At 34.9% G+C, this 17,637-nt stretch overlaps 1 protein-coding gene and 1 long non-coding RNA gene across 3 annotated transcripts in view; one reads left to right on the top strand and one right to left on the bottom strand.

The window, feature by feature from the left end:
• The window catches only part of LOC110262254, a 30,273-nt gene extending 15,318 nt beyond the window's left edge, over positions 1–14,955 (top strand). Inside the window, exons 2-3 of the long non-coding RNA XR_002347086.1 lie at positions 13,633–13,743; positions 14,865–14,955. This is a non-coding gene — a long non-coding RNA (uncharacterized LOC110262254). The remainder of the gene's footprint in view (positions 1–13,632; positions 13,744–14,864) is intronic.
• RABGAP1L (RAB GTPase activating protein 1 like) overlaps positions 1–17,637 on the bottom strand; it is a 657,663-nt gene that overhangs the window by 214,847 nt on the left and 425,179 nt on the right. For both annotated transcript variants that reach the window (XM_013989628.2, XM_021102607.1), the window contains exon 17: positions 15,553–15,696. In XM_013989628.2, the coding sequence (XP_013845082.2) occupies positions 15,553–15,696 (144 nt within the window). The remainder of the gene's footprint in view (positions 1–15,552; positions 15,697–17,637) is intronic.

Genomic DNA, 17,637 nt, shown 5'->3' with positions numbered 1-17,637 from the left:
ATAGTACTGGCAGAGCATGAGATAAAGAGAAATGGGAAAGCTAGTCAGAGTCACATTCCCACATCCTCACTGGACAAAGTGTCCCACAGCAGGGTATTGAGCTTACAGGTAACAAAACCATTGTAACAAACCCTTTATATAAGTGTAGAATCTTTTCAGCTTGATCATCTATTTCTACTGTCAAAGAAAGAAGTAGGCTTAGTCGGAGTCAGAGTGCCTGATACAAACCACAAAGAACTGAGTATCAAGCCACACTTCTCTTTTTTAAAAAAGATATCCGTGAATCTGGTTTTTAAAAAGCTTTCATGCTTTGGAAAAAGGAGAAGTTTTAGATTTTCAGAAGAGATGTTAAATTTAACATATATATAGCATATTATTAATGATCGTATATCATTTTATGACTCCGTGAAAGTGAAAATTTGAATAAGCCTCAGAGTCAGTATTGAAAAAATGCAGATTCTTTTCATTCTCTACTTGGCAACTGCTAACTCGGAAAGGTTCCATCTTATTCTTCACCTAAATCTTCATGAAATAAAATGTCTGCCTATTTTTAATTATGATTTGTCATGCTGCAGCACTGCCGTGAAACAAAACTGATCCAGATACTAGTACTGAGGAAGTTTAGCTGTTAAAATACACATCTGTTTTCTGTCAACTTGGCTTTGTTGATAGGCCCATGGTAACAGATGCCCCTAATGGCCTTGAAAAAAACACAACAGAACAGGGTCTTCACCCCCAGAATCAAAGTAAAAATATAGAAAATATTGCTAGATATTTCCCTTAAGTTTTGTATTTCTCCGAATGCATTACACAGACTATTATTTAACTTCCTAGAATTTGCCAAAGTAGTGAATTCTAAGAAATGAAAATGTGCACTTATGCCTTATGCCTCTCCAACTCACTACTGTCAATCCTCCAGAAAAAGAAATATCCTATATAACTCAGTAATTCCCATATCAGAGAGAAGACAGTTCCCCCTTTAACTCTTTGCTACTGTTGCTGTTGATGATTAAAATGATCAAAAGGCATATATCCTAAGCCCAAACGCATTTCAGTGTATAAGTACATAAAACCATTAAATGAGCATTCCTTAAACTTCAGAGAATTTAAAATATTGGGAGCATCTGTTAAACATGTGGTTTTCTAGGGTTGTATCTTCTAAGAATCCTGAGTTTAAGATGAGTTGGTAAGAATTTGTATGTTTAACAAGTACTTCCTAACCCACTCCCAAGTTATTTCTTTGAAATATAATTTTAATACCATAAATTTCCCCTTTCAAAGTACACAAATCAGTAGTTTTTAGTATGTTTACAAGATGGTACAACTGTCCTTACTATCTAATTCCAGAATATTTCATTACCCCAAAAAGAAACTTTGGACCCATCAGCAGTCACTTCCCAATTCCTCCTCCCCTCAGCTCCTGGGAACTACTAATCAATTGTCTCCATGGATTTGCATACTAATGAAATCATCTGATATGTGTCCCTTTTGTCTGGATGTTTTCACTTAGTATAATGTTTTCAAGGTTTACCCATGTTGTGTCATGTATCAGCACACCATTCCTTTCTATGCCTGAATAACACTCTGTTATATGAATACACCACATTTTGTTTTTTTCAATCATTGGTTATTGGACATTTGGCTTATTTCCACCTTTTAGTTTTTACGAATAATGCTGGCATGACAAGTTTTGTTTTTTTGTTTTTTGTTTTGGTAAACTGATGATTTTAGTTGTTTTGAGTGTGTATGTGCACACACACACACACACCTACATGTACACATTGAATTGAATTTTTGGGTCATATGGTAACTCTATTTTTAATTTTTTGAGTAATTTCCAAACTGTTTTTCAAAGTAATTGTACCACTTCACATTTTTACCAGCAAATTTACAACGGTTCCAATTTCTTCACATCCTCACCAATGCTAGTTTTTTTTGTTTGTTTGTTTGTTTTGTTTTTTGTTTTTTGTTTTTTTTTGCTACCCCCATGGCATGCAGTTCCCAGGCTAGGGATCAAATTCCCACCATAGAAGTAACCTGAGCTATAGCAGGGACAACACCGGATCCTTAACCTGCTAAGCCGCCAGGGAACTCCACCAATGCTACTTTTTGTCCATCTTTCTGATAATGGCTGTTGTAGTGAGTGTGAAGTAGTATCTCTCTATGGTTTTAGTTTGCATTTCCCTGATGACTCACGATGTCAAACATCTTTTAATGTGCTTCTTGACCATTTGTCTATTTTCTTTGGAGAAATGTCTATTTAGATTCTTTGCCTGCTTTTAAATTGAGTTATCAGTCTTTTCATCATTGAGTTGCAAGAGTCCCTTATATATTCTAGATACAAAGCCCTTATCAGACATGCCATTTTCAAATAATCTTCCTCATTCTGTGGGCTGTTTTTTCAATTTCTCGATATGTCCTTTGAAACTCAAAAGTTTAAAATTTTTTAATAATGATTTTTATTTTTTCTATTATAGCTCGTTTACAGTGTTCTGTCAATTTTCTGCTGTACAGCAAGGTGACCCAGTCAGACATACATATACACATTTTTTTTTCACATTATCATGATCCATCACAAGTGACTAGATATAGTTCCCAGTGCTATACAGCAGGATCTCATTGCTTATCCATTAAAAAGGCAATAGTTTGCATCTATAAACCCCAATTCCCAGTCCATCCCACTCTCTCTCCCTCCCCCCCACAAACACAAGTCTGTTCTCCAAGTCCATGAATTTCTTTTCTGTAGAAAGGTTCATTTGTGCCGTCTATTAGATTCCAGATATATGTGATATTATATGGTATTTGTCTTTCTCTTTCTGCCTTACTTTACTTAGTATGAGAGTCTCTAGTTCCATCCATGTTGCTGCAAATGGCATTATTTCGTTCTTTTTTTATGGCTGAGCAGTATTCCATTGTGTACATATACCACATCTTAATCCAATCATCTGCCGATGGACATTTAGGTTGTTTCCGTGTCTTGGCTACTGGGAATAGCACTGCAATGAACACGTGGGTGCGTGTTTCTTTTTCAAGGAGAGTTTTGTCCAGATATATGCCCAAGAGTGGATTGCTGGGTCATGTGGCAGTTCTATGCACAGTTTTCTAAGGTACCTCCATATTGTTTTCCATAGTGGTTGTACCAATAAAAGTTTTAAATTCTGATGAAATCAAATCTATTCTTGTTACTTGTGCTTTAAATGTCACATATAAGAAACCACTGCCTAATCCAAGGTCAGAAAGATTTACATTTAGGTTTTCTTCTAAGAGTTTTATAGTTTTAACTCTCTCATTTAGGCCCATAATCCATTTTTTGAGTTAATTATTACACATGATATGAGGTAAAAGTACTTTATTCTTTTATATGTCAATATCCAGTTATCTCTGCAACTTTGCTGCAAAGACCATTCTTTCTCTATTAAGTTGTCTTGGTACCCTTGTCAAAATTCAGTTACCCAAAAATGTATATTTCTGAACTCTCAATTCTAATCCATTAATCTGTGTATCTATCTAACCTATAACTAATAAGCTAACAGTGAGAATTTCTTGCAGCATTGCACTATATCATCATGCTATTCTGATATTAAGAAGATTCTCACAGAACAAGTAATATTTGTAAAATTTCTATGTGGTATAATATCAGACATAAACAGAAAGCAACTATAATGATTTTTGGGGAAAAATATCCAGGACAAGAATTGGATTATATCTCTAGATAGGTGAGTAGGCAAAATAATATCTTCCAAAGGTGACCTGTTTTTCAGAAGCCTGATAATTTTATATTTCAGAGTTGACTCTTTGTATCTGAAAGTGTTCAGCACTATTAGCTTCAATCCATATTCATTATTTTAAGCTGTTTACTTTTCAAGTTGAAAACTTATTAACTATTATATAATTAGATAATAATGTGCTTTGATTCTCTTGAATAGAAAAAAGAGCATTTAAATAGAGGTTTTATCAGTACTGTTAGATACCTACGGTTCGTATTTTCACAAAGAGTCAGATATTAATTTTAATAAATAATCTTTTAAATAGATTTACAGGAAAACAGATTCTGAATCCTAAGAAATCATTAGTTCTTCTCTGTATAAAGGATTCTTACAGACAAGTAAACTCTTGCTTATCTGTCACTTAGCATAAACAAGAGAACTAGTCAGAAGTAGTATGTACCTAATTCTTTGGGATGTTGGAAAACAACTAGACCATAAACACTAAATGCCATAAGTAAGAAACAATGACCAGACTGTGACACAACACAAACTGCAACTCAAAAGGTCAATGAGCCAGTGGAATATGCAGGAAATTGTTCTATTCAATTGCGTAAATTTTTATGGCATTGTTCTCCTCTAAGAGTAAAATGGGCTATATTACCAGTACATGGACAAGAAGCAAAATGTTAAGTGTACTTACAAAAAAATAAGAGTTTCTGAAAACCCTGGTGAGACAATCCAAAAAAATAGAAGACTAGATTGTTTCATTATGCCTCTTTGTTAACCAACACAATCAGCAATTTTAGTGGTGGTAGCTGGTTACTGTATGTCTCGATACAATTGCTTTGGATAAATAACAAAAAGGTCAAATCACCGTTGATTAAAACTGCCAAACAATGGATGTTGATGGTATAGTATCTGAAAAGAGATGCTAGAGAAGGATACCAGGAGCATCAGAAGAAGCCAATTCATGATACACAGAAGGAACACCTGAGATTTAAGGTCAGCAAATTCTCAGACTGAGAGACCCCAACTGATGTGGAGAATCGATAAAAATCCCAATCTTTAAATGAGAGTAGATAATGGGGGTTTCTTAAGGGAGATAAAGACTATTGGTCTATTTGCTGTAGAGATAGACAAGAATAATTAGACTATAATAAAAATCTATTTCTAAATTGGCCAACTATATGAAGAAGATGAAGGGCAGCAGTCTGGTTGGAGAAGCTAAAAAGTGGGACAAGGGACGTAAAGCTTTTAGTACAGAGTGTCACCCAGAACTACCTTCCAGAAAACCCTGGAATTATCTTGTCCTCAAATCTCTGAGACTTAATAAAGGAAGCCTAAAAGTTTATCAGTAAAAATTGTATATGAATAAAACTGAAATGGTAAAGGCCAGTAACCACTCTCCAAAGCAAGGTCTCACTTCCAATCTACTTCTGGCTGACACTGTATGATAGAGTTTCTTCTCTATTTTACAATCTAATAATTTATAAATCAGATGACTGCTATTATTAATAATGGCAATGGAAGTCTTTAAACTAGTATTAATTAGAAATGCTTTCACAATCTAATTTCCAGACAATGGGAAGTATTCAAATACTTTGCATACCTTTGCAGACCATCATTAAAATTAGCTAGACAGATCAAAGTTACATGCTGCCTTCACTCAAAACCCTGCTGAAAAATGGTACTGTGAAAATGATTTGGAACACTGCTACCACTTCAACTCTCAGAATCCTAACTTTTAAGATTATACTTTATAATAAATTTGTGCTGCTCCTCATTCTAATTAAATATTATGGCTGGATAATATATTTTTGAGATGTAATTTTGAGGTTGATAATACAATTTGAGGATAAATAATTATTCAATATTTATCAAATGCCAAATTTCAAAGCAGTCAACATTTATAATTTCAACCCATGAAGTATACATATTCCAGAAATGTTTTGTTGCTCCAGATACACCAACAGTCTTTCTCAGAAAATCTGCTTCAATGTTCAGTTCCTGTTGAGTAGACTGCAGGTCATGTGACTCACCCCTAAGACTATACTTCATCACAGACTTTTGGACAAGAGATGGACCACTAGCCTAAGGTGACCCATACTTGTGATCCATGTTGCAGGCTTATTTGAAATACAAGCAGGACCAACTAAGGTTATTCCTCAAGATCTTAAAAAAATAAATTAGGAGATTGCCAAGACCTGTTGATACGAGAGTTGAAAGGTAATAGCAGACTTTTCAGAGATATTTTAGGCCCTGTGCAATCAAAACTACAAAGACGTAGGTCAGGGAAGAAGGGAGAACATCCAATTCATAAAGAGTGATACAGAACAATACAGATGTGTGCCTGGAGTTTCTGTGGCACCTGTCCTTCCTGCAGTCTATTTGCTTATCTTTCCTGGATTCCCTCTACATTTATAATAAACCCCCACTGTACGTGAGCTACTATGTCTGGGTTTCTTTTTCTTAAAATATATTAACTTAAAGAGAGGGAATTCCTAAATATATTAACTTTTTTTCTCTTAAAACTCAAGGACACAGTTATTTTTCAGCCCATCCCATAGGATTTCATAAAAACATTTACATGAAGAAAATAAAAATAATTTTGTACATTAATTCTTCATTCCTGTTTTCCTTCAACAGATGTTTCATGTGTGCCTACAAGTTGACTAGTTGTACAGACATGGCTTCTCTTTTCAGAAATGTATAACCTAGTAGGAGAAATAGGCATTTGAAAAGTAATACACAGTAAATAAAATAAATAACCACCAACTACAGGGTGCTATAGAAGAAAGTAAAAGGAGGCACTGCATAAGCATGGTGATCGGGACTTAATTAAACTTAAAAGCTTTTGCACAGTAAAAGAAACCACAAACAAACAAAAAGACAACCTACAGAACAGGAGAAAATATTTGCTAATGATGTGATTGACAAGGAATTAATCACCAAAATATAAAAACAGCTCATATAGTTCAATACTTTAAAAAACCAAACAACTCAATCAAAAAATGGGCAGAAGATCTAAAGAGACATTTCTGCAAAGAAAACATGTAGATGGCGAAAAGTCACATGAAAAGATGTTCAGTATTGCCAATTATTAGAAAAATGCAAATCAAAACTACAGTGAGGTATCACCTCACACCAGTCAGTATAGCCATCATTATAAGTCTATAGAAAATAAAGGCTGGAGAGGGTGTGAAGGAAAAGGAACCCTCCTACACTGTTGGTAGGAATATAAATTGGTACAACCACTATGGAGAACTAAATGTAGCTTCCTTAAAAAAAAAAAACAAAACTAAAAATAGAGCTACTGTACGATTCTACAATCCTACTTCCGGGCATCTACCTGGAAAAAACCATAATTAAAAAAGATAAATGCATCCCAACATTCACTACAGCACTATTTACAACAACCAAGACATGGAAGCAACCTAAATGTTCACCAACAGAGGAACAGAGGAGTTACTGTTGTGGCTCAATGATAATGAACCTGACTTGTATCCATGAAGACATGCGTTTGATTCCTAGCCTTGCTCACTGGGTTAAGGCTTCAGCATTTCTATGAGCTGCACTGTGGATCGCAGATGCAGCTTGGATCTGGCAGTTGCTGTGGCTGTGCCGTAGGTGTTCCGATTTGACTCCTAGCCTGGGAACTTCCATATGCTGCAGGTGTGCCCCTAAAAATACCAACCAACAAACAAACAACAAAAAACAGAGGAGTGGATAAAAAGTGGTATATATACACAATGGAATATTACTTAGCCATAAAGAGGAATGAAATAATGCCATCTATAGCAACATGGATGGATCTAGAGATTACCATACTAAGCAAGCCAAAGGCGTATGTCATATAATATTGTTTATATGTGGAATTAAAAAAAATAGTACAGGAGTTTTGGTTGTGGTGCTGCAGAAACAAGTCCAACTAGTATCTATGAGGATATAGATTTGACCCCTGGCCTCACTCAGTGGGTTAGGGATCCAGCATTGGGAGCTGTGGTGTAGGCTGACAGCTGTAGATCTGATTCCACCTCCTAGCCTGGGAACATCCATATGCCATGGGTGCAGCCCCCAAAAGTATGTATGCATACATTAAATAATAAATAAAATTGAAAAATAATAAAATAATAAATAAATGATACAAATGAACTTATTTATTAAACAGAAACAGACCCACAGACATAGAAAACAAACTTACAGTTGCCAAAGTAGAAGAAGGGGGAAGGATAAATTAGGAGTTTGACATTAACATATACATACTACTATATATAAAATAGATAATCAATAAGGACCTACTGTATAATACAGGGAAATACACTTAATATTTTATAATAATCTATAAGGGAAAGGTATCTGAAAAAATATATGTATAACTGAATCACTTTGCTGTATACCTGAAATTAACACAATATAAATCAAAAAAAGGAGTGATCAGAGAAAGCTTCACAGAGGAAGAAACATTTTAGACCTGGAAGAAATTAACAAGGCAGAATGAAGAATACATTCTAGGCAGGAGGGAAAGAAAACAGAAATGTTTTCAACCTGAAAAAATCTTAAGTGTTCCAGAAACTAAAAGAAGGCCAGCGCTGAAGCACAGTGAGTAAGGGGAAGACTGATCCAAGGATACCTCCAGGGAGGAAGGAAAGACCAGATAACAGACCAAGTGAAACACTGTAAGTTTATTTAGTGGGAAATCACTCAAGAGCTTTCAGCAGAAGAGTGACGTGATACTGATATGGGTTTTAAGAAAACTTCTCTGGATGCTACCAAGAACAATGGGATAAAAGGAGAAAAGTGGGAAGACAAGCTAGGAGGTTCCTGAATAGGACATGATACTGGGTAAAAGATACATTTTGCTTTTAAGACATATTTTGGAAGTGGGATTGATAAACAAGTGAGTAAAATAATGTTTTCCAAATATGTTCAATTGGAAATCTCTCACAGATACATATGTATGTAGCAGACACACAGACATAACATGGTAATGATAAACACTGAATGGTTCCTCTGAGGCAGGCAAAGGGGATGTGGGAACAAAAAGAAGTAATAATATACAATATTATTATTTCTTAACCAGACAGTTAGATATACAGGGGTTGAATGTATGTCTTAATGATTTTTGTATGTTTTAAACATTTAATCATAAAAATAATAGAATATACTTGGTTATTTTATTCAATCCATGTATATACAATTTAACTGCTGTGAGGTTTGCTGCAATCAAAAATAGTGTAAGTAACTTTAGTTATTCCAATTCATGATGAACTGAAATTTTTTTTTTTTCGAAAAAAATTTTTCACCCTACAACTTTAAGTCATTGGTCTTTGTTCTGATTATGAGAACTAAACACACAATGACTAAATACTGGGGCTCATTGAACAGCTTCAAGGTATGTAAAGTCTTTGTGAGTCTTCAAAGTAATGTGGGTCTGATTTTATTGAAGCAAAATACCACAGATATGTAAAATAATATACATTTCTCATACATATAAATTCACACACAGACATTATGAGATTGTCTGCAGTAAATACGTACTTGTACTTAAAAGTACTAGATTTAACATGTTTATTATCCCCCCCATTGATCATCTTTCGTAATTATTCCATCCTCTATAGCTCTTACCTTGTATGTTCCCAGGGGCACCAAAACCTGTTCTGCTAGAACAAATATTGCAGAGGTATTGTAATCCAAGCATTTCCAGAATAAAGCATGTAATAGTAACATTCCCCAGTCACCCACAGCATCATCTGTCTCCAAGATGTTCCCTGAAGCATAGAAGCTGCACAACCAGCTATCCTTCCCTGCCACCATTACATTCAATGAAAACATGTAATCAATTACACTTATCTCAGATACCCCACCAGCACATCCTGTCCTCTCTACCTCTGAAGTCTGTCCAGAAGTCAACCTCTTTTTACCACCTCCACTGCCACTGCCTGGTCAAAGCAACCCAGGTTACTGCAGCTGCCTCTAACCAGTCTCCCGCTTCTCTCTTCTAACTCTTTCCTACATCTTTTTTTTCAACAGTGCAACCTGAGTGCTCAGGATAAAAACAAGTATCAGAGCATATCATTCCTATACGCAAAACCCTCCAGTGGTTTCTCATCTCAGTCCAGTAAAATCTAAATTCTCTACAATTGTATAAAGATCCTGTTAAGATCTGCTACATTCCTCTTCTTTTTAAAATCGTTCTCCCTAAGTATTTAACACCTCTGATAGTCTACTTAGTCTACATAGTCTACTTAGTCATTTGTTTACTGTCTGCGACCTCCACAAGGCAAGAGTTTAATCTACTTTTTCTTTACTGTTAAATGTTTAATGAGGGCAGGAGTTTAATCTGCTTTTTCTTTACTGTTATATCCCCAAACTTGAATGGTACCAAGTATTTAGTAAGAGTTCAATAAATGTTTGTTGAATAAATGAATGAATGACTATTCCTCTCAAAGTCACAGGAAGCACAGATAATGGTTCTGCCATTTTTTTAAATTGAGGTTTCTGCCTCTTGCTGCAGTGTCAAAGTTAATGAAGACACAAGATTTGTAAGACAACTGATGTGAGAACCATAAAGACCCTAGTAGGCGGGAAAGATTTATTAGAGTCCAGAAATAAGATTCTAGAGAGTCTTTTTTCCTAGTCCCAAAGAGTTCTATTAATTAATAAGTAAAACTTTAAAATAGCCGATACAGCATTTACTGGTTAATCAATCGGTTAATTTTTCCTTCTCTTGTGAACAAATGCTACTCTTAAAGTTCTCAGAAAATTCTGTTTATATTCTCAATCTTCCTTATACCATCTCATTTTGATGTGCTTTCAGTTCAATGTATTACTTGATAAAGGTGTTAGTTAACGCTACTGTAGCAATCATAGTGCAATACATACATGTATCAAACCAACGTGCTGTGATACAAGTTGCGCAATGTTATATGTCAATTGTATCTCAGTTAAAAATTCAATGGATTACTGTCTGAAGGGGGAAAATGGGGGCAGAGAGTAAGAGCATTATATAATGAATCTATTCTTCAGATAACAGCCTCAGAAAACTGCTTCAAAAGTGGGATTATACTTGGTGATATTTAATCAGATATCCTGTACTGTCATTTTTTCCCCCCTCATCCTCCTAAGAAGAAAGGAAAGGCAGGAAATATACTCTAATTTGAGGGGTCAATGATTTCCTTAAATTTCATAAAATACCAAGTTACTATATAAAGCTGAATATATTTGATACTCTAAAAATTGAACTATCTGGGAAGAGTCAACTTCAAACACCAGCTGTCAGTTATCTCATCAAGACTAAAAGGAATACAGTTTTCCTTATGCCTCTTGAAAGAAGGTGGAAGAAAAACCACTTTTGGAGGATTAGTTGAATCACTAGTCAAAAAGAAACATAATGAAACTTCTACTAAGGTCAATGGCTAAAATTTTGGCTTTAGCAAAGAAGTGTCCCAACTGAGGGAAAAAAAAGATGGTGGGAAAGGTAATAAAGAACCAACAGCTAGTTAGCTCTCACTTAAGGATTCCTAAAGTCAGCTAGGTAAGTGAATAAATTGAGAAGCAACTAAAAGGCTTTGGAGGTGGGTGGAGCAGAATGGAGGGTAGTTAAATAATATGTATCAGACAGAGTGCCAAGCACATTATATTCATAATCACATTTAATCGTTAAAATAAACCCAGGAGATAAATATGGTGCGCTTTAGTTTACAGAGAGAGAAACTAAGACATATTGGTAAAATAATCTGAAGGCAATAAAAAATAAAAAGCCAGATATCTTAACTCCAATGTTAAACTACCTCTCTGTTGTTTCTATAACTGAACACATTGGGTCTTAAATCCGGCTCTTAGTTCCCATCTGTAGGAAACTTCAGAGATCAAGTGAATGACTTCAATCAACAAATGGGTTTCTTTTCATTCCATATTCATGAATGCTAATCTGATCCAGGACCTGCCCTCTAAAAAAACAAAAGAACATAAAACAAGAAAACCTGCCCCTGATCACAAGGAAGACTTTTACTAAATAGAAGCAACTCAAAAGGCAATGCTCAAAATACTCTGGAAGAAAGCTGTTTGGCAGCATCTATAAAACCTTAGCATAAGTGTGCCTTAACTCAGGAACTTCACTCCTGGATGCGAACCCACTGAAGTGCATACCCATAGTTACCAAAAAACAGGTTCAAGAATATTCATAAGAGGGAGTTCCCGTCGTGGCTCAGCAGTTAACGAACCCAACTAGTTTCCATGAGGATGCAGGTTCAATCCCTAGCCTCGCTCAGTGGGTTAAGGACCCAGCATTGCTGTGATCTATGGTACAGCTTGCAGACGCAGCTCGGATTCTGCATTGCTGTGGCTATAGCATAGGCAGAAAGCTAGAGCTCCAATTCGACCCCTAGCCTGGGAACCTCCATATGCCGTTGATGAATAGCCCTCATCTGGAAATGACCCAAATGTTTGTCAACATTAGAATGGAAGAACAAATAGACAGTTGTATCTTTACAGAACAGAACAAACAAACCATGCCTAGTGCACTGTATAGAGGGATGAAACCCACAAACATAATGATGAATGAAAAAGCTAGATGAAAAAAGAATTCATACTGTAGGATGAAATTTATATAAGGTTCAAATCCAGTTAAAACTAACCTATGGTGTTAAAAGTCAGGACAGTGATTAATCTTCAGAGGAAGAGTGACTGAGGGGGCAGAGAAGGGGAGGAGAGCTTATGAAATGCAGATAATATTCTTTTTCTTTTATCTGGTATTGTTACATCAGTATGTTCACTTTGCTAAAAATAATCATGTTTTACACTATTTTTTGCACATTTTCTTTTGTTCTGTTATACTTCAATGAAACATTCTTTAAAAACCAGTGTTTTATCCTTTGTGGGTTAAGAGCATAGTATTCACGCTATAATTAATTTGTTTAGCCTTTTTCTTATCTCTCCATATATAGAGAGGCAGGTAATAAAACATAGATTTTGTTCTCCAAAAAAACTTCAAATTTCATTTCAATTATTGGTTAAAAGTCAATCTACAAAATTCTATTCATCTAAATATAAGAAAATACATTTTCAACTTTAGTTTCAAATCCTGTTGTCATCCATCTTCACTAAACAAAGGAATTAACCCAAGTCACCACATATTCAGCTTTAAATAAACATTTTAAATAAAACTATCAACAACTAGGAATTTTTGATTTTGCAATAGGATCTTTGAGCAAAATTCTCTGTAAGACCAACACATTTTTGTCAGAATAATGCACTTTGAAAAATCAACACTTTTCCATCTAAGAATTTCCAAGCCTCCCATTTATAACTCAACATTAATTTATAACCATCAAGATTTAGATTGTTTTCCTTAAAAAGAGAGAATATGACAAAAATAAATACCTATGGATGATTCTATTTAAGACTATGTTACCATTTCTTCTTTTAGAATATTTTATCACATACGAAAGAATAGCTTTGATATAAATATTTTCTTAACTACAAGAAGGAAAAGGGCAAAGAGAAAAAACAGACAAGCAGGAAATAAAAGTTTATCTAAAAATTTCCTTTGCAAATTAATCCTCTGACAAAGATGAGTTAGTGGAAAGAATGAATATCCTGAAGCACACTACAACATTGTTCCCAATAAACTCTCTTCTGAAAAGCTACTCTACTCCATTAAGGGATGTTATCATTTATTTCGCTGGTTACCATGATGCTGTGATTACAACCTACTCCACATTTTGGAAAGCTATTCTACCTCCTTAAACAGCTCCAGAGTACAGATTTAAGGAAAGAAAAAGTAACATCTATGATGCTCTTATTAATTTTAATGAGCATTAAAATCTTTCAAATGCTATGACTATGAATCACAGTTGACAACTGATGAGAACATTTATAAATTTTCATTTCTTTTCCCTGCCATAAATGTTACTCATTTTTGTAGCAAGTGACGTTAGACATTCAAGTATCTTCAGGATGAAATTTCCTGAGAAATGAATCTGGATTCCAGAAGACCCATGGACAGTGCTCCAATGTCAGGTGTGGCAGCATCCAGGTAGAGACAATTTTACAAAGTTACCATTCCAGTGTTACTACTCTACCCAAAGTGACAGAGAAATCCAACTAAACTGGTATGGTTAAGCATATTAATTTCATCCTCTTTTCTATTATGAATACTATTGAACAATCTATTATGGAATTAGATAATATCTGCAAAAAATTAAAGCAATGACAAGTACTTGAAGCTCTTACTATATAATATAAAGATATTAAGATAAACTGTTAAAATGTCATACCTTCACCTTCCTATTTTTATACATACCATGAAATACTAAACTCAGCTCAGTGTGCAATGAATAAGACCTGTGGAGATTTGTCAAAACCAACTTTTAGTATCACTTTGTTTTAAGAAAATAGAACTCAAAAGATATTAATTGGGTTTCTACTTTCAAAGAGTATTGAAATAAATTAGGAGAGTCAGAACTGTTCACCACACTACTTTGGATAATCAGGCAAAGTAGAGTTTTTAGTACAAATGACCAAATCTGCTTTGTTGGATACTGTGATCACAACATTTTGATTCTGAATAATGCTTTAGCTCCTAATTTTGCATTATTCCTTTTAAATTTAATTCAAATAGGCATTTCTGGCATTAATATGTAAGTAAAACAATCAGGAGAATTAATGTGTCATCAATTAGGTTCTCCAGCTGTTACAATATTCAGAATTTGAGATCTTATTCTATGACTCTCAGTAAATCAAATCTTCTTTACCAAAATATGTTACAAATGTTTTAAAATCTTACATGCTTGCAAAATGCTCTGCCATCTTTAAACGATGTACAACTGCCAACTAGCATCTTGAAGAGCAAAGCCCAGCTATGCTTGCATATAAAATGGTTACTGATGTAGTAGGCTGAGAAATAACAGTCATGCTTTATATAGCTTAGATGTCTTTTCTTTTTCAATCTTATTTCATAATTAAATTTTTAGTCCCTAAGGTGATTAAAATGGTTGGACTTTTAACAAAGAGGAAGTTGTGTTAAAAGTAATATAGTAATACAAACTGTCTAGACTATATTAGGTTTATACTTTTTGATTACTCCTGCTTTTTGCATTAAGATAGCTATATTTTAAAATACATTTACATTCCAATAAAAAATTCTTCTCATTCTAGCGACGTTCCTATCACTGCCAAGACCAGCAAACATTTTGATGGGCAGTATATGACATATGTGTGTCTACCACTGCTTACGCCTTTAAAACAGTAAAGTAAGTAAATGTAGCCATCTAAGGAACTAAAAACAATAAAAGAAACGAACATGGATACCTCAGGATTCTGCAAGCTAATTTTTAGAATATTCTATTGTATCAAAGTATAATTATATGATATAGAAGTTTTAGTTTATCACTTCGCAATTATCTGACAGGAGTTTCAAATATTATATAGGAAGAGCTATCTTATGAATTGAGAATTTAATTACTATAAGGTTTACATTTATATACCCTTTTGGAGTATAACTGCTACCATTAAAAAACCTGAATATAATTTCATTTGTTTGACTTTAAAGGTACTTTGTATTAATAATACATAATTACACAGATATAGGATTATTATAAATTTAATGATACAAATTTAATTGCTTCATTTTACTTTGTAGAAATTATATAGCCTAATATTTTCATTTTTCGCAAATGATAAAATTACAATTAAAATAGCATTTACTAAAAGTTCCAAGAGAACTTTTCAGCCAGTATTTATGGCTTAATGTTCTTTTTTAAGGAAAAAAGAAAATTAAAAAATACATTTTAAGTAGAAATATTTTCTATTTTGGTTTCAATATGAGAGATAGGAGTCACTCTACCTCACAAAGCAGTAAGTCAATGATGTGGAAGACCATGCAGAGTGGGAACTTGGCAGTAAAAAGAGTGAGAAACCACTGGGATGCATACATATGAGCTTCCAGGTTCAGATCAGAAAAATGGCTGTGCAGGTCCGGTAACTGCTCCTGAAAGTCAAAGTGGAAAATTGAGGGGGAGGAACACTGAAGTCGCTTTATTTTCTCCCACAACTACGATTTATGACAAGCTTGCTATGATCACTCTCAATTTACTATAGCATTCCTAGAATTTTATACAACTACACGGAGGTGATGACAGGAGATGCAAACTAGGGATATGACAGATAGAGGACAAGACAGGCAGATACATTATGAACAAATAACAGAGATCAACTCTTGCTCACTTGATTGCTCCTGTTTCTTGGGAATGGTTTGCTCTGACAGAATACCTGCAGTCTAGTGAATATCATGACTCCAGGGTCAAGTTATAGCATCCCCATTCAGGGTTCAACTCCTAACTAGCCAGGAAAAAAATGTATATTTTCTTTAAAGACCATTTAATATCAATATCATCTGAGTTCTTTGCTATTACTTCAGTACATTATGGTCCTGAAGCCCCCACCATAACCGTACTTTTCAATAATCTATCTTCAACATATTAAAAAGGGTAAATACAGAAATTGGGCAAGTATATAATGTATGAAATTTGATGTCTCCTAAAAAAACGTTATGCTAGCTCTCTTTCCCCAAGTTACACAAGTAAATGCTTTTCAAAAGCATGAAAGGCAGGGAGTTCACTGCTGGCTCAGCAGGTTAAGAATCGGAATTGTCCCTGCTATGGAGTAGGTTCGATCCCTGGTCTGGGAAATTCTGCATGTTGGGGACCATGGACAAAAAAAAAAAAAAAAAAAAAAAGGCAAAATATAAAGGCTTAGCATAGCTACTTCCATAACTGAAGGACAAAGAAAGGCAAAGATATATAAGAGCCTACTTTAGTTTTGTTTTCATAAGCAGACCAAAAAAAAAAAAAAAAATACCACTTCTTGTACAAGATACTCTGAAAAATACCTCAGTCCCCATCAGGTACTTTAAATGGGGTATCCAAGTGGTCACTCAGTTAACAGACAAAGAGTGCTAACAGAAAAATTTTGGATTTCTTCACAGTACCATGTACTTGCTCTTCATTTGTCAGGTACTTTTATTTGACTCTCAAAGATCTTAAGAATACTGACTTTTGAAAAAAATATGAACTTCTATAAATTAAAGGTAAAAAAGTGAAGAACCCCAAATATTTACTTGGAAGAATTAAATCTCTAAAAAAGAGCCTACTGCCTTTAAAACAAAACAAACAAAAAGAAACAAAACCTCTCCCTTATTATCTAACTTCATCACCCCTCCATCTCCTTCAGATCCAGAACGTTCAGGATCCATTCGCAAGCCTACTTTCCTACATCCTGCTGGTAAACCTTAGTCAGATCCTGCTCTTTGTGGGTGGAGAACCCCTCCATTCCATTGGCAGGCCCACTCAGTATTTGCCTCATCTTGTTCAACCTGAGATTCGGTTTTAATTATTGGTCTGGTGGCCAGAAAGGGAGGTGGGAGCAGATCTTGAGGAAAATCAGCATTGTCTCACAAGTCATCTGCTCCATGTGAAGAGGCTATTGTTTTTTTTAATTAATTAATTAATTAATTTATTTTCCCACTGTACAGCAAGGGGGTCTACTCAGCCATAAAAATGAAGAGGCTATTGTTTTCATTGTTCACAGATGCTAGGTTCTTCTACACAGTCTCGTCCCCTCTCATGCCCATCTGTCCCTGTGCTTACAGTCCTTCTGACATCCTTCCCCCTTCCTTGATTTCTCATCCATGTTTAAGGTCTCCTACCCTCCTATATTCCCTTTTCCCAATAAAGCTGGCCTGAACCTCACAACACACTCTCACTTTCCACCCCCCTGTTCTAATCTGTCTGTCTCCTATTGGCTTCACTGCCCCTTTGGATACCTATGGATCTCCTGACAGCTCACATCAATGAGCTCCTACCAGTATCTTCTTCTCTCACAACCACTTTACTTTCCCCCAATATGGAATCAATGCATGCATGTGTTTCCT

The sequence above is a fragment of the Sus scrofa genome, chromosome 9 (genome assembly GCF_000003025.6).
Source record: "Sus scrofa isolate TJ Tabasco breed Duroc chromosome 9, Sscrofa11.1, whole genome shotgun sequence".
NCBI lineage: Eukaryota > Metazoa > Chordata > Mammalia > Artiodactyla > Suidae > Sus > Sus scrofa.
This window is presented reverse-complemented; position numbering and strand designations above follow the sequence as displayed.